A 27511-nucleotide genomic window follows, 5' to 3' on the forward strand; every position below is an offset into this window, starting at 1 on the left:
TGTTGGTCCACTGTGTTTCATCAAGTCCAGGGTCAACGCAGCCTTCTACCAGGATATTTTGGAGCACTGCATGCTTCCTTCAGCAGACTAGCTTTATGGGAATGCGGACTTCATTTTCCAGCAGGACTTGGCACCTGCCCACACTGCCAAAAGCACCAAAGCCTGGTTCAATGACCGTGGGATTACTGTGCTTGATTGGCCAGCAAACTCCCTGATCTGAATCCCATAGAGAATCTATGGGGCATTGCCAAGAGAAAAATGAGACATGAGACCAAACAATGCAGAAGCGCTGAAGGCTGCTATTGAAGCATCCTGGTCTTCCATAACACCTCAGCAGTGCCACAAGCTGATAGCTTCCATGCCACGCCGCATTGAGGCAGTAATTGCTGCAAAATAGGCCCAAACTAAGTACGGAGTCCATATGCATGTTTATACTTTTCGCATGTCCAATATTGTTCTATGTACACTCCTTGTTTTATTGATTGCATGTAATATTTTAATATAGTGAGATTGTGGATTTGGGGTTTTCATGAGCTGTAAGCCATAATCATTGCACTTAGTTCAAGCCATGATTTGTCATATCTTGCTTTGCATGAAATGCGTCTCATATATTAGTTTCCCCTTTTACGTAGCATTACTGAAATAAATGAACTTTTGCACAATATTTCGAGTATCACCTGTATATACACACATACATATATTTTACAAATTAAGGAACCATACACTCGTACAAATATAATTTCTTAATTCTTTAAGGCCACTCAAAATTGCCTCTCTCAGCAAACAAATATGGGGATTCAGTTCCACCATATGACCATATTGTGTTAAAGGGAATCTCCAGTGTCAGGAAAACAATCAGTTTTCCTGGCACTGGAGGTTTCCTTTCCCTCCCACCCCCCAATCCCCAGTTACTGAAGGGGTGAAAACCCCTGCAGTCACTTACCTGAGGCAGCGACGATGTCCCTCGTCGCTGTCTCCTCCTCCGTGCCGCTCCTCCTCCTTACTCCGTCGGCGAGACTGATCCCGCCCACCGGCCGAGGAGACCTAATGCGCAGCAATGCCGCGCATGCGCATTAAGTTTCCCCATAGGAAAGCATTGAAAACGAATTTCAATGCTTTCCTATGGGCATTTGAGCGACGCTGGTGGTCCTCACACAGCTGTGCTATAGAGCAGGAAGTTCCCACTAGTGGCTGTCTAGTAGACAGCCACTAGAGGTGGAGTTAACCATGCAAGGTAATTATTGCAGTTTATAAAAAAAACCGCATTAATTACACTTGCAGGGTTAAGAGTAGTGGGAGTTGGCACCCAGACCACTCCAATGGGCAGAAGTGGTCTGGGTGCCTGGAGTGTCCCTTTAAGCCCACCAGTATGCCATGGTACCCCATTGTCCGCAGCCCATTGGGGGGAGGGAGGTGGTCATCATCAATGACAAGCACACCCCGTCTCAAAGTTAGCATGTTGGTGTTATGCTTTCTATGGATTTGGAGTGGAACTCAACTGCTGAAATAAAGTTAGGAAAACCATTTAGGTTTTTTAGATTATTAATTAGGAAAGAAAGATTAGTTCTGCAATAATGTTTTATTTAGAAGTGATTGTTGGGAACAATTCCTGTTAACAATATGATGATAGTTTGAGAAGAGTTCCTGTAGCTTTAAGGAATACAATATAGATATAGTTAGTTCAGAAGAGTTCCTGTAGCTTTAAGGAACGTGACATGTAGATAAAGTGATATGATGAGTTCCTGTAGATTTAAGGAATACAATATGAAGATAGTTCGATGAAGTGAGTTCCTTAAGCTTTAAGGAATGAAGGTAGTTTGATGAGATGAGTTCCTGAAGCTTTAAGGAATACAATAGGAAGATAGTAGATGAGATGAATTCCTGTAGCTTTAAGGAATGAAAACAGGTTGACGAAATAAGTTCCTGCAGCTTAAGGAATGAAGATAGTTTGATGATATGAGTTCCTGCAGCTTTTAAGGAATATAATATGAAGATAGTAGATGAGATGAGTTCATGTATGGAATATAATGATAGCTTTCCGATCAATAGAACTCAGGAGTAGTGATGTCGCGAACGCGAACTTCCGCAAATGTTCGCAAACTGGCGAACCGCCATAGACTTCAATGGGCAGGCAAATTTTAAAACCCACAGGGACTCTTTCTGGCCACAAGAGTGATGGAAAAGTTGTTTCAAGGGGACTACCTGGACTGTGGCATGCCGGAGGGGGATCCATGGCAAAACTCCCATGGAAAATTACATAGTTGATGCAGAGTCTGGTTTTAATCCATAAAGGGCATAAATCACCTAACATTCCTAAATCACAATGGATATGGATTGACACCTGACATATGACATATTGACACCTTGACATATGGATTGACACCTGTCCTCAGAGACCCTGATACATACTGACACAGAGCAGAATAGGGACTGTTCCCCCTACATAGGGTCACTTGGCAGATATGGATTGACACCTGTCCTCAGGGACCCTGATACACACTGACACAGAGCAGAATAGGGACTGTTCCCCCTACATAGGGTCACTTGGCAGATATGTATTGACACCTGTCCTCAGAAACCCTGATACACACTGACACAGAGCAGAATAGGGACTGTTCCCCCTACATAGGGTCACTTGGCAGATATGGATTGACACCTGTCCTCAGGGACCCTGATACACACTGACACAGAGCAGAATAGGGACTGTTCCTCTTACATAGGGTCACTTGGCAGATATGGATTGACACCTGTCCTCAGAGACCCTGATACACACTGACACAGAGCAGAATAGGGAATATTCACTAAATGCCAAACATTGTTATAACGGGGAATATTCCGTAAATAAGGATAAGGGGGGGGGGGGCTACTGTCCTCCCCCCCGGCCCCCACCCCTGCACGGTGGGTGGGGGCCATAAATCACAATGGGGGGGGACCTACTGTCCTTCCGCCCGTCCCCACCCGTGAGCGGTGGGTGGGGGCCATAAAAATAATGAGGGGGGGGGACGTACTGTATGATGTTGTATCGATCAGGTAGTGTAAGGGTTACGCCCGCTTCACAGTGACAGACCAAACTCCCCATTTAACGCACCGCAAACAACCGCAAACAGTCCATTTGCACAACCGCAAACTCCCCATTTGCACAAGGTTGGATACCAAGCTAGCCATGTCCCGTTCCTTGTCCTCACTGATGTCATTGAAGGTCTCTTCCTCAACCCAGCCACGTACAACACCAAGGGTCCCCGAAAGGTGACAACAAGCCCCCTTGGATGCCTGCTGTGTTTGGTCTTCCACCTCCTCAAAGCCACCTTCCTCCTCTGACTCCTCTTCTTCAGACTCCTCTCTCTGCGTTTCCTCTCTCTGCGTTATTATAAGGTGTATTAAGTAGTACTATTCTTATCAGTTTAATCCCTGTTACGAGTAGAGGACTATTTCCTTGTTTCGCCAAACCCCTTCAAAGATGGAAAAAGCGGTATGAGTGGAAGAAACGAGGAAATGTGGTTAGGTGGTGGTGCCAGCCCCACCGAGGGCTTGTACCCAGGTATGCTAATAAACTGAAAAAAAGAAAAAAATCTCCCAAGAAGGATATCTAAAACTGGCATAGGAAAAAGTTAGACAACTATAATAAAGTGATACCTACAAATCCTAGTGAGCATAGGTGTATAATAGAGGGAGAAAGGGAAAGCAGAGTAATGCTTCCTAATACCGTGGTTAGTACCCTTTGTTAAAGTAAATTGAGTAATGGACAAAAGTCTTTATTGTATCATTTATAAATAACAAAGGGATACTATACTCATTCCCCTATAGTGGCTAATTGTGTAATAATGGTAATACTATTACCTATTATATAATATTGGCAGGGGCAAGGAAATTCCCTCTAAATAGATGGGTATAGGCAGAGAGTATGGAGACCGGAGTGATGCTGTCATAAAAAGTGTCAATAAGGTGATATAAAGTTAAATGTATCACAGACACACAGCCACCCTTTCTCTTAGCTAGTTTCCAGAAATGCTGGATAGGTAGAAGGGCTATAAAGACTCAGAGAGGTCTAAGAAGAATCCTCTAAACTAGCCCTAATCTCCTTAAACACCTTCAAGAGTGTTCTAAGCTAAAGCTCAATCTAAACGTTTAGATGACTGCCTGATTTCCCATTACAGATGCTGGCTAGGAATAACACTGTGCAAGACAAAAAGTGGGTCTAAGTGCCCAAAGTGCAGTAAAGTGTCCCTAGTGAAGTGAAAAAGAGAATAACGAGCTGGCGCCCAAGAGAATAACGAGCTGGCGCCCTATCAGGGGACGTGTATATGGCATCGATTTTAGGAACCGGGAGATGGAAAAAGATGCTTGGTCGGTCCTCCTACTTCAAATTTGGGGCACTGCGCGTGCAATCTAATGTTCCACCAGATAGGAATAGTACTACTTAACACACCACTCCTATCAGTTTAATCCCTGTTATGTGCCTTTTTTTGGTTTGGTTTTTGAAGCCACAGTGCAGCACCAGGGGCCGAAAAATTAGGCATATACACATGCCTGAAAAATTAGGTATTGTTGCAGCCGCTGCTGATGTTTGTTTCTCAGGCAGAAAGTGCCCTAAAACATTGCGGCTTGAACCCTAGTTGGTGGCGGATAACTCACGCAAGTCAATCGGCATTCAGAGCTAAAATACAGCAGCGTGTGGACCATTTTTAGCCCAAGGCAGCTCATCTCATCAGGCCTTTTTTAGTCGAATGTATCGCCCACTGTCAGTCCCTTTTGGATCCATCCCTCATTCATCTTAATAAAGGTGAGGTAATGTAGACTTTTTTGACCTAGGCGACTTCTCTTCTCAGTTACAATACCTCCTGCTGCACTGAAGGTCCTTTCTGACAGGACACTTGAAGCGGGGCAGGCCAGAAGTTCTATCGCAAATTGGGATAGCTCAGGCCCAGGGCCGGCGCTACCATTAAGGCGGACTAGGCAGCCGCCTAGGGCGCCCCTTAGGAAGGGGCGCCGCCAGGAGCGCCGGCCCCCCTAATGCTGCAGCCGCCCGAGCGCTCTGCACAGAGCCTCAGGCAGCTGCAGCTTCGCCCGGGCTGGTGCGTCCATGAGGGCGCACCGCCCGGGCGCAGCATGAAGAGAGGAGCTGACAGGAGGGAAGCGCTCAGCGCTCCCTCCTGTCACTCCCTCACTGTAGCGTGGCCAGCCCTGTATGATCCGCCGGTACAGGGAGCATTTGTCTCCTGTACCCGGACGGACTAACAGGAAGTGAACACTGAGTGTTCACTTCCTTTTAGTCCGGCCGGGTACAGGAAACAAATGCTCCCTGTACCCGCGGACAGTACAGAGCTCGGCCACGCTACAACATAGGTAGGGGAGGGTGGGGGGAATAAAGGGGGGGGAAAGAAATAAATGGAGAGGGAGGGGAGAGAAATAAATGGAGAGGGAGGGAGGGGGGAAATAAATGGAGAGGGAGGGAGGGGGGGGGAAATAAATGGAGAGGGAGGGAGGGGGGGAAATAAATGGAGAGGGAGGGAGGGGGGGGGGGAATAAATGGAGAGGGAGGGGGGAATAAATGGAGAGGGAGGGAGGGGGGGAAATAAATGGAGAGAGAGTGGGGAGGAGGAGAAATAAATGGGGAGGGAGGGGGGAAACAAATGGAGAGGGAGGGGGGGGGGAATAAATGGAGAGGGAGGGAGGGGGGGAAATAAATGGAGAGAGAGTGGGGGGGAGAGAAATAAATGGAGAAGGAGGGAGGGGGAAATAAATGGAGAGGGAGGGAGGGGGGGGAATAAATGGAGAGGGAGGGGGGAATAAATGGAGAGGGAGGGAGGGGGGGAAATAAATGGAGAGAGAGGGGGGGAGGAGAAATAAATGGAGAGGGAGGGGGGAGAAATAAATGGAGAGGGAGGGAGGGGGGGAAATAAATGGAGAGGGAGGGAGGGGGGGAAATAAATGGAGAGAGTGGGGGGGAGGAGAAATAAATGGAGAAGGAGGGGGGGAGAAATAAATGGAGAGGGAGGGGGAGAAATAAATGGACAGGGAGGGGGGGGGAATAAATGGACAGGGAGAATAAATGGACAGGGAGGGGGGGGAATAAATGGACAGGGAGGGGGGGAATAAATGGACAGGGGGGGGGGAAATAAATGGACAGGGGGGAATAAATGGACAGGGAGGGGGGGGAATAAATGGACAGGGAGGGGGGGGATAAGTGGACAGGGAGGGAGGGGAAGGGTGGTCAGGGAGGGGGGGATACATGGACAGGGAGGGTGGGGGAATAAATGGACAGGCAGGGTGGGGGAATAAATTGAAAGGGAGGGGAAATAAATTGACAAGGTGGGGGGAAGTAATTGACAGGGAGTGGAATTGACGGGGTTAGGAGGGGGAATGAGAGTGGGGAGCGGAGAAGAGAGTGACAAGGGAGGGGGGAGAAGAGAGGGACACGCAGGGGAGAAGAGAGTGACAAGGGAGGGGGAGAAGAGAGGGACAAGAGGGTGGAGAAGAGAGGGACAAGAGGGTGGAGAAGAGAGGGACAAGGGGGGAGAAGAGAGGGACAAGGGGGGGAGAGAAGAGAGGGACAAGGGGGGGGAGAGAAGAGAGGGACAAGGGGGGGAGAGAAGAGAGGGACAAGGGGGGGAGAGAAGAGAGGGACAAGGGGGGAGAGAGAAGAGAGTGACGAGGGAGGGAGAGGGGGAGAAGAGAGTGACAAGGGAGGAGGGAGAGATCGACGTCCATCACACACACACAATGCACCCCTTGCACACAGAAAAACACACAATGCATTACACACACAGACACACACACACAAGCAATTCAACCCTTACATACAATGCATCCCTTACACACACAGAAACACACAATGCATTCCTTACACACACTCAATGCACCCCTTACAGACGCACACACTGCATCCCGTACATACACAGAAACACACATTGCAGCCCTTACACATACAAACACAGATTCACACAATGCATTCCTTACACACATATCAGGACATCCCCTACTCCTGTGAACAAACTATTTGGTGGAACATGAAGGTGGACCCTGGGGCCCAGACCATGAGCTGTGTAAAGGGCCTTTAAAAAAATGGAGCTGCTTTCCGTTCTCCCAGAACACAAACAGCCTCCAGAGAGCCTGTTATACACTAGACGAGTGGAGCCAGACTGCAGCTAGAGCCCATCACCATCCTCATCTGATTGTAAGTAGGCAATCTAGTATAAAATTCGTGGCACTAATCTCTAATTTACCTCACATTAAAGGGACACTTTAGTCCCCAGAACCACTGCAGCTTAATGTAGTGGTTCTGGTGTCTATAGCCTGTCCCTGCAGGCCTTTTAATGTAAACACGGCGGCACTGCAGCACTTGCGTTAGTTAACATGGGGCATTGTGATGTCATATGGGGGGGGGGGGGCGGCAAACTTTACTTTTGCCTAGGGCGGCAAAAATCCTTGCACCGGCCCTGCTCAGGCCACAGGTCAAGCCTGCACACCCAGTAGTGAAGGGGTTCATATATCGATATCTGCAGTTAAGGCGAGGTAGTCTACCTGTCGGTCGAGTCATTCTCTGAGGGTGGATCCCGAAGGGCTGTGGCGATGCGTAGGACTTAAAAATCTCCGCATGTCCTCCATCAACAACACGTCTCTAAAGCGTCCTGTCCTTGCCGGCATGGTCGTGGGAGGAGGAGGATTACTTTCACCTCTTCCCCTGTTAGATTCCCATTGTTCAGTGACATCACCCTTATACGCTGTGTAAAGCATACTTTTTAATTTATTTTGCAAATGCTGCATCCTTTCCGACTTGTTGTAAATTGGTAACATTCCAGCCACTTTCTGCTTATACTAGGGGTCTAGTAGCGTGGACACCCAGTACAGGTCGTTCTCCTTCAGCCTTTTTATACGAGGGTCCCTCAGCAGGCAGGACAGCATGAAAGACCCCATTTGCACAAGGTTGAATGCCGAGCTACTCATTTCCCGTTCCTCCTCCTCAGTGATCTCAATGAAGGTATGTTCTTCCCCCCAGACACGTACAACACCAGGGGTACCAGATAGGTGACAACGAGCACCGTGGGATGCCTGTTGTGGTTGGTCTTCCTCCTCCTCAAAGCCACAATCCTCCTCTGACTCCTCTTTCTCACAATCCTCTTCCAGCGTTGCCGCAGGTCCAGCAAGTGATGCTGATAAGGCTGTTTATTGGTGGTGATGGTGACCACAACTCTTCCTCTTCACGCTCATCTACGGCCTGATCCAGCACTCTTCGCAGGGCACGCTCCAGGAAGAAAACAAATGGTATGATGTCGCTGATGGTGCCTTCGGTGCGACGGACTAGGTTTGTCACCTCCTCAAAAGGATGCATGAGCCTACAGGCATTGCGCATGAGCGTCCAGTAACATGGCAAAAAAATTCCCAGCTCCCCAGAGGCTGTCCTAGCACCCCGGTCATACAAATATTCATTAATGGCTTTTTCTTGTTGGAGCAGACGGTCGAACATTAGGAGTGTTGAATTCCAACGTGTTGGGCTGTCGCAAATCAAGCGCCTCACTGGCATGTTGTTTCGCCGCTGGATATCTGCAAAGTGCGCCATGGCCGTGTAGGAACGCCTGAAATGGCCACAGACCTTCCTGGACTGCTTCAGGACGTCCTGTAAGCCTGTGTACTTATGCACAAAGCGTTGTACGATCAGATTACACACATGTGCCATGCACGGCACATGTGTCAACTTGCCCAACTTCAATGCCGCCAACAAATTTGTTCCGTTGTCACAAACCACTTTGCCGATCTCCAGTTGCTGCGGAGTCAGCCACTTTTCCACCTGTGCGTTCAGGGCGGACAGGAGTGCTTTTTCGGTTTGACTCTCTGCTTTCAAGCAAGTCAAACCCAAGACGGCGTGACACTGCCTTATCCGGGATGTGGAATAGTACCTGGGGAGCTGGGGGAATGCCGTTAATGTGGAGCAAGACGCAGCAGCAGAAGAGGACTCAGCCGAGGTTATGGAAGAGGATGGAGTAGGAGGAGTAGAGGAGGTGGCAGCAGGCCTGCCTGCAAGTCGTGGCGGTGTCACCAACTCCTCTGCAGAGCCACGCATTCCATGCTTGGCAGCCGTCAGCAGATTTACCCAATGCGCAGTGTAGGTGATATACCTGCTCTGACCATGCTTTGCAGACCAGGTATCAGTGGTCAGATGGACCCTTGCTCCAACACTGTGTGCCAGACATGCCATTACTTCCTTTACACAATCAAGTACAGGTTGGGGATTGCCTTTTGTGAAAATAAATTTTGTCCGGGTACCTTCCACTGCAGTGTCCAAATAGCTACAAATTTTTGGAACGCCTCAGACTCCATAAGCTTGTATGGTAAATGCTGGCAGGCTAGTAGTTCAGACAAGCCAGCTATCAGACGCTGGGCAAGGGGGTGACTTTCTGACATTGGCTTCTTACGCTCAAACATGTCCTTGACAGACACCTGACTGTGGGCAGATGAGCAGGAACTGCTCAAGGCGAGAGACGGAGTGGCAGATGGTTAAGAGGGGGCAAGGAGGACAGCAGTGGTTGATGTGGCTGAAGATGAAGATGCTGGACCAGGAGGAGGATGGCGGCTTTAAGTTTGTGTGCTGCTTGTACTCATGTGTTGATCCCATAGGCGTTTGTGATGTGCGATCATGTGCCTACGCAAAGCAGTTGTACCTAGGTGGGTGTTGGACTTCCCACGACTCAGTTTCTTTTGGCACAAGTTGCAAATGGCATCACTGTTGTCAGAGGCAGACACACAAAAAAAATTCCACACTGCTGAGCTCTGTAATGACGGCATTCTGGTGGTGGACACAGCATGCGTTGATTGGCGTGCTGTCGGGCTGACCCCGGGTGCCGATGCATGCTGTCTGACTGTGCCACTAGCTCCTTGCGATGACCTCCCCCTGCTTCCAACTCGTCTCCTCCTCCTCTCTGTCTCCCCATCTGAACTTTCCCCCTGTTCTTCTTCTTGCCGAGCGGGCACCCACGTGACATCCATGGACGCATCGTCATCATCAACCGCTTCACTTGTATCTGACAACTCAGCAAAGGAAGCAGCAGTGGGTACAACATCATCATCATCACACCGTACGTCCATGTGTGTAATGCTGCCTGACTGAGACATATCCCTGTTATCTACATCCTCTGGCAATAATGGTTGCGCATCACTCATTTCTTCAAACGGATTTGTGAATAACTTCTCTATCATACCAACTTGAAGCGGCTGTGGTGCTAGTGTTGGTGGTGGCGGAAGGCGGGTGGTATCTTGAGAGGTGCCCGAAGCTAAGCTGGAGGAGGATGGTGCGTCAAGCTTCTGAGTGGAAGCTGTAGAAGATTGGGTGTCCTGTGTTAGCCAGTCAACTATGTCCTCAGAACTTTTCAAGTTCAGGGTACGTGGCCTCTGAAAACTGGGCATTATTCTAGGGCAAAAGGGATTTACAGCACCACGACCACGACGGGCCCTGTGGGGTGGCCTGCCTCTGCCTGTCATTTTTTTTTGGATTAGTGCGTGCAAGCTACTGTGAGACCAGATATGTGGCACTGTGCACTGGCAGAGGTTGGCAGAGTACACGCTGTAGGCCTGACACACCCGCTTGAAGACAACTAACTGCTATTCAATGTATAACAGTGAAAAAAGTTTTGGGGTTTTTAAATGCACGCTATTGTGACACCAGATAAGAGTGGCACTGTGCACTGGCAGAGGTTGGCAGAGTACACGCTGTAGGCTTGACACACACACTTATGAAGGACACTGACTGGTATTAGATTACAGTCAAAAACGTTTTTTTGTTTTTAAATGCAAGCTATTGTGACACCAGATATGAGTGGCACTGTGCACTGTCAGAGGTTGGCAGAGTACACGCTGTAGGCCTGACACACCCGCTTGAAGACAACTAACTGCTATTCAATCTATTACAGTGAAACCAATTTGTTTGTTTTTAAATGCAAGCTATTGTGACACCAGATATGAGTGGTGGCACTGGGCAAGTGGGCACAGTATCCACTGTGAGCCTGACACAGAAGCTGGCAGGCAGGCAACTGCAATTAGATTACACAGGGAAAAAAAGCAGACTGATGTTCTAGCCCTAAAAAGGGCTTTTTGATGTGCTGTCCTTACAGCAGAGATCAGATGAATCCTTCAGGACTGTAGTGGACACTGAATACACTAGCCTAGCTATCCATTTCCCTATCAAATCAGCAGCAGCTACACTTTCCCTCCTCTCACTAAGAATGCATCTAAAATGGATGCTGTACAGGAGGTGGGAGGGTCTGGAAGGGAGGGTCTGCTGCTGATTGGCTGGAATGTGTCTGCTGACTGTGAGGCACAGGGTCAAAGTTTACTCAATGATGATGAATAGGGGGCGGATCGAACCGTGCATGTGTTCGCCCGCCGTGGCGAACGCGAACACGCTATGTTCGCCATGAACTATTCGCCAGCGAACCGTTCGGTACATCACTACTCAGGAGGCACGAAGAGAAATAGAGGTGTCAGTAGTAAGGACGTAATCCAATTTATAACTTGCCGTTACTTGGAGGCTTTACAAAGCCGGAAGGTTCCAAAGGTAATCCAAAGTCAAAGCATTGGAGAAAGGAGGTCAGCAGTATAAACAGTCCTGGTTCGGTACACGTGTCATTAGTATAACGAGAGATTGCTTGTAGCCGGTCTGAAGATAGGAAGCTTCAAAATAACCAAGCACTTTGTAACTGGCGAGGTACCTCTAAGTAGAGTGAGGAAGCCGCGTCAGAGATGGGGGTGTGCCATTGGTCTGTGAACCCGGAATTGTCGGATATCGGAGAAGCCAATCGTTAAGTTCTGACAGTTGGTTAAATGCACAGAGCCCTGCTGAAGAGCCCTCGCATTGGGAAAAAAAGGACCTGTTTGTTCTACGCAGTGCAAGCAAATTGAGTAACATGCTTGCGCTGTGTTTGCTTGTGACATGTCTTTGGTGTCTCCATTAATGGGATACCAAAGGACAAAAGTGTAAGGAAAGCATATTGTACATGTGTTTAGAGCCTGTTTGTGGGATTGCGTGTGTGTAGAGTTGATTGTGGTATGATGTTGTGTAATTGTCGGTTTCAGTTGTGTTTGTGGTGCAATATGTATGGCTAGTAGAGAGAGAGCGTGTATAGGGGATGTAGCGAGTGTGTGCATTCATAGGGGATCTAGAGTGTATGTCATTAATGTAGTGTGTAGGTGGTGCAGTGTATTCCTATAGGGGATCTATTGTGTGCGTAGGGGATCTAGTATGTGTGGAGGACCCATAGTGTGCGTTAGACATGTGCAATTCGCTTCGGTCCGAATATGAATTCGGACTAATTTCTGGCAATTCGGACATTCGGGTACTTCCGAATGTCCAAATTGCTGAAGTGCCGATGTTCCGAAGTGGCCGATGTTCCGAAGTGGCCGATGTTCCGAAGTGGCCGATGTTCCGAAGTGGCCGATGTTCCGAAGTGGCCGATGTTCCGAAGTGGCCGATGTTCCGAAGTGGCCGATGTTCCGAAGTGGCCGATGTTCCGAAGTGGCCGATGTTCCGAAGTGGCCGATGTTCCGAAGTGGCCGATGTTCCGAAGTGGCCGATGTTCCGAAGTGGCCGATGTTCCGAAGTGGCCGATGTTCCGAAGTGGCCGATGTTCCGAAGTGGCCGATGTTCCGAAGTGGCCGATGTTCCGAAGTGGCCGATGTTCCGAAGTGGCCGATGTTCCGAAGATGCCGATGTTCCGAAGATGCCGATGTTCCGAAGATGCCGATGTTCCGAAGATGCCGATGTTCCGAAGATGCCGATGTTCCGAAGATGCCGATGTTCCGAAGATGCCGATGTTCCGAAGATGCCGATGTTCCGAAGATGCCGATGTTCCGAAGATGCCGATGTTCCGAAGATGCCGATGTTCCGAAGATGCCGATGTTCCGAAGATGCCGATGTTCCGAAGATGCCGATGTTCCGAAGATGCCGATGTTCCGAAGATGCCGATGTTCCGAAGATGCCGATGTTCCGAAGATGCCGATGTTCCGAAGATGCCGATGTTCCGAAGATGCCGATGTTCCGAAGATGCCGATGTTCCGAAGATGCCGATGTTCCGAAGATGCCGATGTTCCGAAGATGCCGATGTTCCGAAGTGCCGATGTTCCGAAGATGCCGATGTTCCGAAGTGCCGATGTTCCGAAGTGCCGATGTTCCGAAGTGCCGATGTTCCGAAGATGCCGATGTTCCGAAGATGCCGATGTTCCGAAGTGCCGATGTTCCGAAGTGTCGAACTGCCAAAGTGCCGAAGTTCCGAAGCACAGTATTGCCTAAGTACTAATAATGTACTTACCTAGTGAAAGAAGAAAAATGTTACATTGTATACAATTTTAAATAAAAAGTATACAAACATAGCCAGGATTCAGCTGTAAGCATTTGCAACACTTACAACAATCAAGTAACATTCATTCATATAAAATGTAAGTTACTTGGCCAGTCAATGTAATGACAGGAATGAATAAGTAGATAACTCCCTAATTCCCACGGCATTAGGTAGCTATCTACTAAAAGGCCGAAAGACCTAAATTGGTCTTTCAGCCAAATTTACTAATACTAAGTAAAGATTACTTAGTATTAGTAAATTATGCCCCTACTGGCTATACCGCGAGTAGGGGCATGTCTATTAAACATGACAGAGAGTTATGAGTCAAATTACACAGCGTGGGAAAATTCCAAAGAACTTTCCCACGCTGTGTAAAATGACACAGAGCACTCTGATTGGTGGATTTCAAACCAACCAATCAGAGTGCTGTGACAGGTAAATGGACTTACCTGTTAGTCTCTTCATTTACCTGTCAGGGCACTCTGATTGGATGGTTTAAACCCCCCAATCAGAGTGCTCTGAGCTTAATTGCAGGGCGGGGCAAGGCTTTATAAGCCTTCCCCCGCCCTGCAGAGCTCAGTCTGCGCGGAGCCCTCCATGGGTGAAGAAGGATTATTTTTTTTGGTGCTCTGTTTTTTGTTTTTTTTAATTGCGTCGGTTATTATGGCTTTTTATTTGGCCTTTTTTGGGGCTGAAAAAAGAAGATTTTAGAAGAAAGAAAAAATCGAATGGCTTGTTTTTTTTTTTTACAGGTTCTTAGTTAAATGTCCCCTCATTATTTTTAGGGTGAGGGGGGTAGGTAGGGGGATATTTTTTTGGGGGGGGAGGGAGTGACTAGTGGTTTGGGGACCCCTAGTCACCTGGGGGGGCGGGCATTTTTTTTTAGGGCCCCCACCCGCCTCTCAGGGGTGGGGGCCGGGGGAGGACAATAGGTTCCCCCATTGGTATTTAGGGCCCCCACCCGCCGCTCAGGGGTGGGGGCCAGGGGGGAGGACATTAGATCCCCCCCTTTATTAGTATTTAGGGCCCCCACCCGCCGCTCAGGGGTGGGGGCCAGGGGGTGGGACCTTAGGTTCCCCCCTTTTTAGGATTTAGGGCCCCTCCCTCCGCTCAGGGGTGGTGCCAGGGGGAGGACATTAGGTCCCCCTCCTTATTTTACTGTAGGGCCCCCACCCACTGCTCAGGGGTGGGGGCCAGGGGGAGGACATTAGGTCCCCCCTTATACCAATTTAGGGCCCCCACCCGCCACTCAGGGGGAGGACATTAGGTCCCCCTCCTTATTTTACTGTAGGGCCCCCCACCCACTGCTCAGGGGTGGGGTCCAGGGGGAGGACATTAGGTCCCCCCTTATTAGTATTTAGGGCCCCCACCCACTGCTATGGGGTGGGGGCTGGGGGGGAGGACAATTGGTCCCTCCATCGTTTTACTTTAGGGCCCCCACAGGCTGCTCACTGTTTACTAGACATCCCCCTACTCGCGGTATAGCGAGTAGGGGCAAAATTTACTAATACTAAGTCATTTTTACTTAGTATTAGTACATTTGTCTGAAAGACCAATTTAGGTCTTTCAGCCTTTTGGTAGATAACTCCCTAATACCGTGGGAATTAGGGAGTTATCTACTTAGCGGCTGCAATAGAAGTGCCGAAGTCCCGAAATTCCGAAGTTCCGAAGATGCCGAATTTCCGAAGTGTCGAACTGCCGAAGTGCGAAAATTCCGAATTTCGGAATGCCGAACCGAAAATTTTCCCCATGCACATGCCTAGTGTGCGTAGGATATTTAGTGTGTGTCTATATAGAGAATTCAGAGTGTGCATAGGGATTCTAGTGTGTGTATGTAGAGGATCCATAGTTATGTATGGGATCTAGGGTGTGTGTATAAGGGATGTAGTGTGTCAAGGGTTGCACTCTGTGTACGATCAAAAATATATGGTTTGATGGGGGTAAATTACATTAGCCAGCTTAAAAAAAAATTTCATGGGTGCATGATGACCAGCTGTGAAAATTCCAAATTGGAAAACTAATGCGCACCCTCCAAATAAGGTCTTTTAGCCCCCACAGAACCCGACACACGTATAGTCTAGAATTAGTGCATGAAAAGTACACGTCTAGAATTAGTGCATGAAAAGTGTTAAAATACCACCATTTGAAATACCCTAGAGCAGGGGTAGGCAACCTACGGCACTAGTGCCATGCACGGCACTCGAGGTGCCTTTGCACGGCACTCAAGGCTGCTAGAGTCAAACAGGCTCTGGCCTATCAGGAGTCCCAGTAAAACTTCAGATATCTGCTAATCCGAAAAGGTGGTGAAGGACAATCCTCAATTTATGCATTGCAGCACGTAGTGATCTCAGAGCACTCAGAGCAGAGGTAGTGATCTCAGAGCACTTCCTCCCAGCACTTGTGAATAGGAATCCACACTGTAGTAGAACAGCCTGCAGCTGCTTTTGCAGCTCCTGTCCTTGACCTGTCCCTGGCCAGCCTGGCCCCCCACTGGAACCCAGGGAAGCCACCCACACTGCTAGATATACACAGAAATGCAGAATAACCCTTCCCTCATACAAATAATACGGACAGCCCACACACAAACATACACACAATCCGCACAAACGAAACACCACTAACAATCCACATACATGCACACAACCCCACATGCAATACCCCAAAAAGCCCCCACACACTACCAAACACACACTGTGACATATCCATCCACACACACAATTGCACAAGCGGCCCCCATACACAGCCCACATTCATATATATCATACACAATACCATATACTACTCATGAACATAAACAATATAATAGCTCATATACGCAGGGCCATCTTTAACGCGGGGCAAACTGGGCAGCTGCACCGTGAGCCCTGCTGCCTCAACTATTTCTAACCCTCTGGCCGGTAATCTGCACACTAAGGAGGCCCACCTGGTGCACAAAGGACCACCTGGTGGGCTTCTGTCAGCAGGTGGGCTTCTGTCAGCAGGGGCCCGCCGCATGCTGAGGCGCTTTAACAGCACGAGCGGCCCCCTTGCTTTTCATGAGCAGGCTGAGAGGAAGTGACGGCCGCACATCACTTCCTCCCACATAGAGAGGAGCGCGCAGGAAAGAAGAGTAGGCAGTTTGGAGGGGGGCTGGCCGAGAGCGCTAGACCCCAACTCCCAACACCTTCAACCACCAGCAGGAAAGGTAGGAAACTGGAGGGTGGGTTTTAAAGTGTATGTCTGTGTCAATATGTCTGTCAGTGTGTGTGTGTGTGTGTGTGTGTGTGTGTTAGTGTGTCTGTATGCGTGTGTGTGTGTCATATCTGTGTGTGTCAGTATGTTTGTGTGTCAGTATGTTTGTGTGTCAGTATGTTTGTGTGTCAGTATGTTTGTGTGTCAGTATGTTTGTGTGTCAGTATGTTTGTGTGTCAGTGTGTTTGTGTGTCAGTGTGTTTGTGTGTCAGTGTGTTTGTGTGTCAGTATGTTTGTGTGTCAGTATGTTTGTGTGTCAGTATGTTTGTGTGTCAGCGTGTCAGTGTGTCAGCGTGTCAGTGTGTCAGCGTGTCAGTGTGTCAGCGTGTCAGTGTGTCAGCGTGTCAGTGTGTCAGCGTGTCAGTGTGTCAGCGTGTCAGTGTGTCAGCGTGTCAGTGTGTCAGCGTGTCAGCGTGTCAGTGTGTCAGCGTGTCAGTGTGTCAGCGTGTTTGTGTGTCAGCGTGTTTGTGTGTCAGCGTGTTTGTGTGTCAGCGTGTCAGCGTGTCTGCGTGTCTGCGTGTCTGCGTGTCTGCGTGTCTGCGTGTCTGCGTGTCTGCGTGTCTGCGTGTCTGCGTGTCTGCGTGTCAGCGTGTCAGCGTGTCAGCGTGTCTGCATGTCAGCATGTCAGCATGTCTGTGTGTGTGTGTGTGTATCTGTGTGTGTGTGCGCATTTCAGTGTGTATATATCTCTGTGTATGTATATGTGCATACATCTCAGCATTCACACACTAACACTACACACAAATACACCTCTGCATTCAAATCTCAACACTACACAAATACATGCTTGCAATCACGCCAACACCACGTACAAACAAATTCCATACAAAAACCTGTTTACATTCAAACACACAAAAACTGCTTAGTGCTAAATACAGACCTGCAAACATGGGTAAATGGTAGAGCCCCAGCTATCAATGCATTTCTGGAGTTGCACGACAGATGGAGATCTACCTTTTAATCACCGTGCAACAGGGAGACCCCAAAAAATTCTTGCACCTCTCTACTTTAGGTCCGCCACTGCGTTGAGGTGGAGGACGTGATTGCATGCCTGGGAAGGGGGGACAGGGTCCAGGGGGCCCTAAACAAATGCTTTGCCCAGGGGCCAGTCACTATTAAAGACGGCCCTGCATATACGCACAAATACAATGATACAAAGCAATTACAGTAAAAATAACACAAGCAGAATACGGCAGCATACACACCTTGATTTAAAAAAAAATAGGACCAGCACGCTACGGGACATCACAATCCTATATCGGCACAGTGCTGCTAAAAGGTTGCCTACCCCTGCCCTAGAGTGTCTACTTTTCAAAAATATATGGTTTGATGGGGGTAAATTACATTGGCTGGCTTTAAAAATGTCCCAAATAGGAAATGGGTGCATGATGACTAGCTGTGAAAATTCAAAGTTGGAAAACTGGAATGTGCACCCTCCAAAGAAGGTATTTTAGCCCCCAGAGAACCTGACACCTATAAATGGGGGGGTATCACTGTACTCAGGAGATGTTGCTGAACACATATTGGGGTGTTCTTTGTCAGTAACCCTTAAAGTTCTCTGTACATGTATTCTTAAATTGCAATGTGTGTCAAAAAAAATTAATTACCAATTATTTTTTTCTCATTTTAAATTTGATTGGTGGTAAAATGGTTGCATGAAAAGAGTCAATATACCCCAAGTTTAACCCCTTAAGACCGCAGGACGTACTATGCCGTCCTTATTTTGGTGGCTCTAAAAGCCGCAGGACGGCATAGTACGTCCTGCGATCTTATGTACTTACCCGGTCGCCGGCGATCCCACGCCGGCGATCGTGGTATGGGGGACTTACCTGGGAGCCCAGGGAGTCCCCCTGCGTCCTCTTCAGCCGCCCAGGGCCATGTGATCGCGAGGTCCTTGCGAGGACCCCGCGATCACATGGACGGCATAGCCGTCCAAGGCATTGCCAGCAGGGGGAGTGCCTGTAATGACAGGTACTCCCCCGGCTGTCTGAAAAATAAATAAAAAATGTTAAAACAGTGTAAAAATAAATTATATATTCTTAGATCATATATATATTTATTATATATATGATCTAAGTATATATATATATACACACATACACATAAATATGCATACACTGTCTACGTGTATTTTAATATTAATATACCGTATATACTCGAGTATAAGCCGACCCGAATATAAGCCGAGGCCCCTAATTTTACCCCAAAAAACTGGGAAAACTTATTGACTCGAGTATAAGACTAGGGTGGGAAATGCAGCAGCTACTGGTAAATTTCTAAATAAAATTAGATCCTAAAAAAATTATATTAATTTAATATTTATTTACAGTGTGTGTATATAATGAATGCAGTGTGTGTGTGTGTATGAATGCAGTGTGTATATGAATGCTGTGTGTGTATGCAGTGTGTATATAATGAATGGAGTGCAGTGTGTGTATATGAGTGCAGTGTGTGTATATGAGTGCAATGTGTGTATATGAGTGCAGTGTGTGTATAATGAATGCAGTGCAGTGTGTGTATGAGTGCAGTGTGTATGCAGTGTGTATATAATGAGTGCAGTGTGTATATGAGTGCAGTGTGTATATAATGAGTGCAGTGTGTATATAATGAGTGCAGTGTGTGTATGAATGCAGTGTGTATATAATGAATGGAGTGCAGTGTGTGTATATGAGTGCAGTGTGTATGCAGTGTGTGTATATGAGTGCAGTGTGTATGCAGTGTGTGTATATGAGTGCAGTGTGAATGCAGTGTGTGTATGAATGCAGTGTGTATGCAGTGTGTATATATAATGAATGCAGTGCAGTGTGTGTATGAGTGCAGTGTGAATGCAGTGTGTGTATGTGATGCAGTGTGTATGCAGTGTGTGTATGAATGCAGTGTGTGAATATAATGAATGCAGTGCAGTGTGTGTATGAGTGTGTATGAATGCAGTGTGTGTGAGTGCAGTGTGTGTGTGTGTGAGTGCAGAGCATTGGTGGGGGTGGGCATTTTATTAATTATTATTATTTTATTATTATTGTGATATATATACTTTTTTAATGTTATTATTTTTTTTTATATATTTTTTTTTTTTATATTATTTTTTTTATTTGTTTTTTCGTCCCCCCTCCCTGCTTGTTAGCTGGCCAGGGAGGGGGGCTCTCACTCCCTGGTGGTCCAGTGGATGGGCTGTAGGAGGGGGGCTGTCAGGAAGCTGTAACTTACCTTCACCGCAGCTCCTGTCAGCTCCCTTCTCTCTCCTCCGTCCGTGCAGCTCCCAGGTCAGCTTCCTCTGCAACTCTCGCGGCCGTGCGGAGCGTTGCCACGGTAACCCGTGGCAACGCTCTGACCCCGCGGCTCTCGCGAGAGTTGCAGAGGGAGCTGACCTGGGAGCTGCACGGACGGAGGAGAGAGAAGGGAGCTGACAGGAGCTGCGGTGAAGGTAAGTTACAGCTTCCTGACAGCCCCCGGTCCTTGTCTGTATTATGGCAATGAAAATTGCCATAATACAGACAACTGACTCGAGTATAAGACGAGTAAGTGTTTTTCAGCATAAAAAATGTGCTGAAAAACTCGTCTTATACTCGAGTATATACGGTATACATAATTATATATATTAATATCAAAATACACGTACAATGATATTGATTAACCCCTTAAGGACACATGACGTGTGTGACACGTCATGATTCCCTTTTATTCCAGAAGTTTGGTCCTTAAGGGGTTAAATATATATATAATTTTCATTATATATATATATTTATATATAATAAAAAATAAATAAATATATAAATACGTTAAAAAAATAAATAAAAAAAATAATAAAAAATTAAAAAAAAATAGATAAAAAATATATAAACATGCGTAATTTCGTTCTAACTGTATTTTAAAATTAATATATATATTGATATCAAAATACATGTAGAACGAAATAATATATATCTATATACATAAGTATATACGTATATATCACTATGTATATACCTATATATAAATAAAAATAATTAAAAAAAATTATATACATATATATACACACATATATATATATATATACACACATATATATATAATAATTCTACGCATATATTTATGTAATAATTTTACATAATTAGGTCATTTTATTAATTACAATTTGCAGGACCTGCCTGCCAACCCAGGCCAAAAGTTCAGGGAATTACATTGTCTAGCACTATATTTAACTCTGTAACTTTCCAAGACACCATGAAACCTGTACATGGGGGGTACTGTTTTACTCGGAAGACTTCGCTGAACACAAATATTAGTGTTTCAAAACAGTAAAATATATTACAACGACGATATCGTCAGTGACAGTGACATTTTTTGCATTTTTCACACACAAATGGCACTTACACTGACGATATAATTGTTGTGATACGTTTTACTGTTTTGAAACACTAATATTTGTGTTCAGCGAAGTCTCCTGAGTATAACAGTACCCCTCATGTACGGGTTTTATGGTGTTTTCAAAAGTTACAGAGTCAAATATAAGGTTTGCGTTTCAGTTTTTTCACATTAAAATTCGCCAGGTTGCCTTTGAGACCGTATGGTAGCCCAGGAATGAAAATTATCCCCATGATGGCATACCATTTGCAATAGTAGACAACCCAGGGTATTGCAAATAGGGTATGTTCAGTTTTTTTAGTAGCCACTTAGTCACAAACACTGGCCAAAATTTGCGTTCAAACTAGTTTTTTGCATTTTCAAATATTAACACTAACTTTGGCCAGTGTTTGTGACCAAGTGGCTACTAAAAAAGACTGGACATACTCAATTTGCAATACCTTAGGTTGTCTACTTTTGCAAATGGTATGCCATCATGGGGGTAATTCTTATTTCTGGGCTACCATATGGTCTCAAAGGCAACGTAACCAATCTGGCGAATTTCAATGTAAAAAAACAGAAATATGTAACACGCTATATTTGACCCTGTAACTTCCCAAAACACCATAAAACCTGTACATAGGGGGTACTGTTTTACACGCGAGACATCGCTGAATACAAATATGTGTATTTTATTGCAGTAAAACCAAACAGTATTATGACATTCACAGTTAGAATGTCACGTAGAACTAAAAAAATTTAAAAAAATTCTTATTTTCTCCCATTTTTAAAATATTTTTTTCATATTAAATTATGTTCCATACCTAAATATTTGATGTTAAACGAAAGCCCCGTTTCCCCTGAATAAAATGATATATAATAATGGGGGGTGCATTTAATATGAAAGAGGTGAATTATGGTTGGACAGACATATAGCGCAAATGCCAGGTTTTGTTTACGTTTTTTTGGATCACAACTTGTATATTTGGCTGCGGTCGTAAGGGGTTAATATTGTAGGTTGTCTTCTTTTAGAAAATATATATACACATGTGAAGGGTTATTCAGGGATTCCTGACAGATATCAGTGCTACAATGTAACACGCATTCATTTTGAAAAAAAATTGGTTTGGAAATAGCAAAGTGTACTTGTACTTATAGCCCTATAACTTTCCACAAAAAAAAAAATGCTAAGAACATGTTAACATTGGGCATTTCTAAACTCAGGACAAAATTTAGAAACTATTTAGCACGGGTGTTTTTTGGCTGTTGTAGATTCGCAACAGATTTTTGGGTAAATTTAAAGAAAATTATATGATATGATATAATGAAAATAATGGTATCTGGTGAAAAAAAAAAAACCGGTATATAATATATGTGGGTACAGTAAATGAGTAAGAGGAAAATTAAAGAAAATGTAAAAAGAGCCCTGGTCCTTAACAGTAAGAGAATTGAAAAACGGTCTGGTCACTAAGGGGTTAAATAGGGCTTTTTTATACCCTATATGGCTAAAGAACTTAACATTAGATTTACTTAGAAGTCCTGATTGTTAAAATGCCCAGTATGTCTAGGATTTCAATTCATTTTTAAAAAGTTCTAAAGTCAAAATATTGCTAGCACGCGAGATACGGTTTTAAAGCAACAACTTGACATGCTCAGATTGCAATTTTTATAGTAGTCATAGAATCCAAAACTGCTCCACAAAAGTATATATATTTGTAGAATATACAGCCCCAAGCTTTTTAAGAGTAATTTGACACTTCATTTTACCATTTATTCATGGATCTACTGTTATCGATTATAATTACAGCCCACATGTTTACCTTTCCCCCTAATCCTATCCATAATTCCACCCCCAAAATCCATCTACTGGCACTAGTGTTGACATTAGCAGAGGAATTTCCTAGCTCACACAATACAGAGCACTTTGTGATTACAGCATGAGAGGGAGTGGTAACCAAGATAGATAATAAATTTGGGCAGCTACATACCACCAAGCGACTTGGCAAATAGGAAAAGTAACTAAAAATATATTGCATGTGCGCTCCACAAATAATTAGAGGAAACAAACGTTCCTATAAAAGATATATATATACACCTTTAATAAAAAAAAATACCAGCTAATACAATGAAAAATAATTACCCTCGATATATTAAATAACTCTTAGGTGGGACATATAACACACTGAATAAACGATGTATCCAATTCCAACATTGGTTCATAACATATACTTCCCAAAAACTGCAACACTTTCACTTAATACAGAAGCAGCATGTAGCAGTCCAAAAGGAAAGTAGATGTGAACACAAAGGGGGCTGAGCTACTAAATGTTGCAAGCCTTGGTGAGAAACCCTTTATAGCATCACATGTAAATTGTACAAAAACTGTAGGTAATGTAAGATACCGGATAAATACCCCTAAGAGAAAAATATCAAATAAATATACAAAAACAACAATAAGATTTGTATTAAAGGGACACTATAGTCACCTGAACAACTTTAGCTTAATGAAGCAGTTTTGGTGTATAGAACATGCCCCTGCAGCCTCACTGCTCAATCCTCTGCCATTTAGGAGTTAAATCTCTTTGTTTATGAACCCCAGTCACACCTCCCTGCATGTGACTTGCACAGCCTTCCATAAACACTTCCTGTAAAGAGAGCCCTATTTAGGCTTTCTTTACGGCAAATTCTGTTTAATTAAGATTTTCTTATTCCCTGCTATGTTAATAGCTTGCTAGACCCTGCAAGAGCCTCCTGTATGTGATTAAAGTTCAATTTAGAGATTGAGATACAATTATTTAAGGTAAATTACATCTGTTTGAAAGTGAAACCAGTTTTTTTTTTCATGCAGGCTCTGTCAATCATAGCCAAGGGAGGTGTGGCTAGGGCTGCATAAACAGAAACAAAGTGATTTAACTCCTAAATGACAGTGAATTGAGCAGTGAAATTGCAGGGGAATGATATATACACTAAAACTGCTTTATTTAGCTAAAGTAATTTAGGTGACTATAGTGTTCTTTTAAAAAATATAGAAAAATATAATAAAAATGGGCAAAAATGTTAAATAAAATCCAAAAGGCAACTGCTGATATAACAGATGTAAAAGTACCTGACCTGGGGGTGCCCCTAAAAACCGAGGTGACTATACAAATGATTCAAAAATAGAAACAGCAGTTCTAAGATCAAAATGTGGTGATAAAAAACTGTTTCCCTTGTTGATGAATGGTAGAACACAAGGGATCTGAATGAAGGCAGTCATACAGGCAGTAAGCTATAGATATATTTGATGGATATCAGCACGCCAGACAATCAATATAAATAGCAGAGGAGAAAGGCACTGCGTCTTCGCGCGTTTCGTCCTGTTCACAGGACTTTCTCAAGAGGGAATCTCCCTGCCCTGTTGCAGCTTCAGAGACTGTGATTGGAGCTGCACAGCTGTCAAAACCCAGAAGAGGGGCAAGCAGAGAGAACTCACCAGGTTCTTTTCAGCAAAAAAAACAAACAAAAAACAGGGGGGCCCCTGATACTGTCGGCACACTAAAAATCACCACAGCTAAGTGTAATCGCTTAGCCACAGGATGTGCAGTTATCACTTAAAGCACTACACATAGCTCATAGCCCAATTGTGGCCCCAGCTGACAGAGGGGACCTTCAGGTATGAAAAGATAAAAACACCCTGTTTTTAATTTGAGGAAGGCTGGGGCAGGTTTAGAATTTCTGTGCCTGAGAATGATCATTCTACAATGCTGTATTTAAAAAGATTTAAAGTGCCATGTGCAGCACTCACTTAGAGTGTTGCACATCGTTCATCTGTCAGTCTGTGGCGCCAGCTGACAGGGGATGCTTAGGTATCCAATGATACCGAAGACTCCATAGAACCAGCAGGGATTTAACGCTGCTGTTATTTTTAATGCAAGCTGGTCTATGCCGTCAATGGGTATTAAAACCCTGCACGATGGCATAGATCACCATGCAGTCCTTAAGAGGTTAAGATTGATAGCCCTCTTAAAAAAAAAGGGGGGGGGGGCGGAGACATTAGGCATTGTGATGGTCTCCTTTCTTCTGAGATCATTAAGGTCAGTGATCTTGGTTCAGACCAATGCTTCTCAGAGACCTATAGCGCATGTACAGCACTTGCCATGGTCCGGTAATAAAATACCTTTCATAGACAAGCAATCAGTCTAGTGCTTAAAAAAAAAAAAAAAAAAAGTAATCACAAGGAGCATGAAGACATTCAATTATGAAAGGTCTTCATGATTCCTCATAAGAAACTGCCTGGAGGGGTTTCAGATTCACAGCAACTAGGGGCATGATTTTGGACCCTTTTACATAGTCTAAAAAAGGGACACGATCCATGCAGGTAGATCACTTCATTCAGATTAAGTGATTTTGGTACCTAGGTTGGCCTGTTAACAACTGGGACGTAATACTAATTTTGGTCCCCATGCCATTTCAGTGGGTCCCAGACTTTTACAAGTGCATTTTACAACTGAAAAATTAGGTAATGTAATACATAATTTGGGTCCATTTCATAAAAGGTTAAGAACCACCGGGTTAGGACATAATTAGATCTGAGCATACCAAGTACATCGTTCCACAGGATTTATAATTAGGAACTCCCATCATTATCACTACAGTGTCTATAAAATATATATAATAATATCTCATACATATACTGTCATTTAATTTGTTACCCCCAGCAGCATTGGAGAGTTCCCATTGATAGAGATAATTAATACATTTTAAATAGTTTTATTGTTTTATCAGAAAAAAAAAACAAAAACAAACATAAGAAGTGAATTCTGGTTGCATTTTGCCCCAAAATAAATAAATTAATCTGTAAAGTAAAAAAAAAGCAACTCAAAAATATTACCACAAGCACTGACATTCTTAGCATTTACCTGTCGATAACAGTTGTTAAATATTTCTGGAGGAGGCCTGCAGCATAACTGGCAGTTAAGAGTTTTGAAACACACTCCTCGCGAGAGGTTCTTATTAAAGGAATCCAGGATATGATAACATGGGAATATACATTCCTATCAAAAACGGCCCCCAAGAAAACCATTGACTGGTCCATCTGTGCTAAGTGTGGATGACTTATGGAGTAGAAGACGAAGTTATCATATTTGGAAACTTAAAAATGATTATTTAAAAAAAAATCAAAAAAAAATCAGGTAATTATTAACCTAATCTATAATCACCAACATTTCAAATGGACAAAGAGGGACACTTTTATTTTAGAGATGTGACTGGGGGTGTGGCCAGGGCTGGGCTGTTCTAAGAATGTTTAGGAGCCTGTCTATTAACAATTAATGCATCTAAAATTTAAAGGGACACTATAGGCACCCAGACTACTTCAGCTCATTGAAGTGGTCTGGATGCAGTGTCCCAGGCCCCTTAACCCGCTGCAATTGTAATTATTGATAAACTGCAATAATTACCATGCAGGATTAACTCCACCTCTAGTGGCTGGCTAACAGACAGCCACTAGAGGGACTTCCGGGTGGTTAGGCAACATACAGCGTCACCCAAAAGCCCATAGGAAAGCATTATACTATGCTTTCCTATGGGGGACATCGGCACTGGAATCAGGTATGTGATAAAGGTTTTCTATTTAGCCCCTTCAGCACCAACTTTGTTTTCCTAGTACTATAGTTACCATTTAAGTTAGAACAAGATCGTGCATCTTTTTTACACAGACTGATTTCTTAACACATTTATAATAGTTTAAAGACACATTACTGTGAGTATTATTGCTTTGGAGCTCTGCTATAAACACAGATCCACCAACATTATGGAGCTCCTAGAAAAGAGGGACATTAAAATAGAAAATAGGACAGATGACTTTGGGTCCAAAATAGGGACTATTACTCTTAAATAGGGATACTTGGGAGGTATGCCAAACTACACATTGTATCTATCACATAGCTTTTTTTTTTGTTTTTTTGTTTCATGGTAACCTAAAACACCTTTATTAGCTAAACTGATACAAAGTTTACTTGCCGCTCATGCTTGCATGGATCCAAGATTTTGGTGTAAATATTTCCACCTATAATACCGGTATTACCCAGTGACCTGGTCACATTGTTTCCCACATTCATCATGGAGTCAGCTTGCATTTTGGATTAGAATTAGGAACAGGTGTTCATCACTATACAGCCAAATTACAGCCTTGATTGATTAATTAGCTTCAATATCGTACTATGATTAGAAACCCGATTAACACATCTCCATTCATAGTTATTAAATAAACTCAGGTGTCTTGTAAAAAGGGTGAGACTTATAAAGAAAAATCTGTAGCGATGGTTTTATCGGGAAGATAAAATCTAAATGTCCAATTACTGTAGAATATGTTGGCACTGTACTTATAAAGTAATAACAATCATTACAAGGCAATATGTTAATTTTCACTTAAATTACAAAAAATATCTCTTGCAGCAAGCACACTCCACATGTAAAAAAGTGTTAATGGTGAGAGTACATTTATTTAAGCGCTACGTAATTTATATAATATTTATATAATAATAAAAATAATTTAAAGGATGTTTTTTCTAATCTTATTTTGTAATTAAACAATGCACTTTATTGTTCTGTTCATAGAATCCAGGCTCATGAGAGTAAAACCTTTGCATATAACT

General features: G+C 44.5%; 1 protein-coding gene across 1 annotated transcript; it reads left to right on the forward strand.

Annotated features, from left to right (window-relative positions):
* The first annotated feature begins 12333 nt into the window (after positions 1-12333).
* LOC134612261 (uncharacterized) lies at positions 12334-27488 on the forward strand. Its single transcript, XM_063456607.1, has 2 exons — positions 12334-13212; positions 27474-27488. Exons 1-2 carry the CDS (start codon positions 12334-12336, stop codon positions 27486-27488), a joined length of 894 nt encoding a protein of 297 aa, XP_063312677.1.
* The last annotated feature ends 23 nt before the right edge of the window (positions 27489-27511 follow it).

This window comes from Pelobates fuscus, chromosome 5 (assembly GCF_036172605.1).
Source record: "Pelobates fuscus isolate aPelFus1 chromosome 5, aPelFus1.pri, whole genome shotgun sequence".
Classification (NCBI taxonomy): domain Eukaryota; kingdom Metazoa; phylum Chordata; class Amphibia; order Anura; family Pelobatidae; genus Pelobates; species Pelobates fuscus.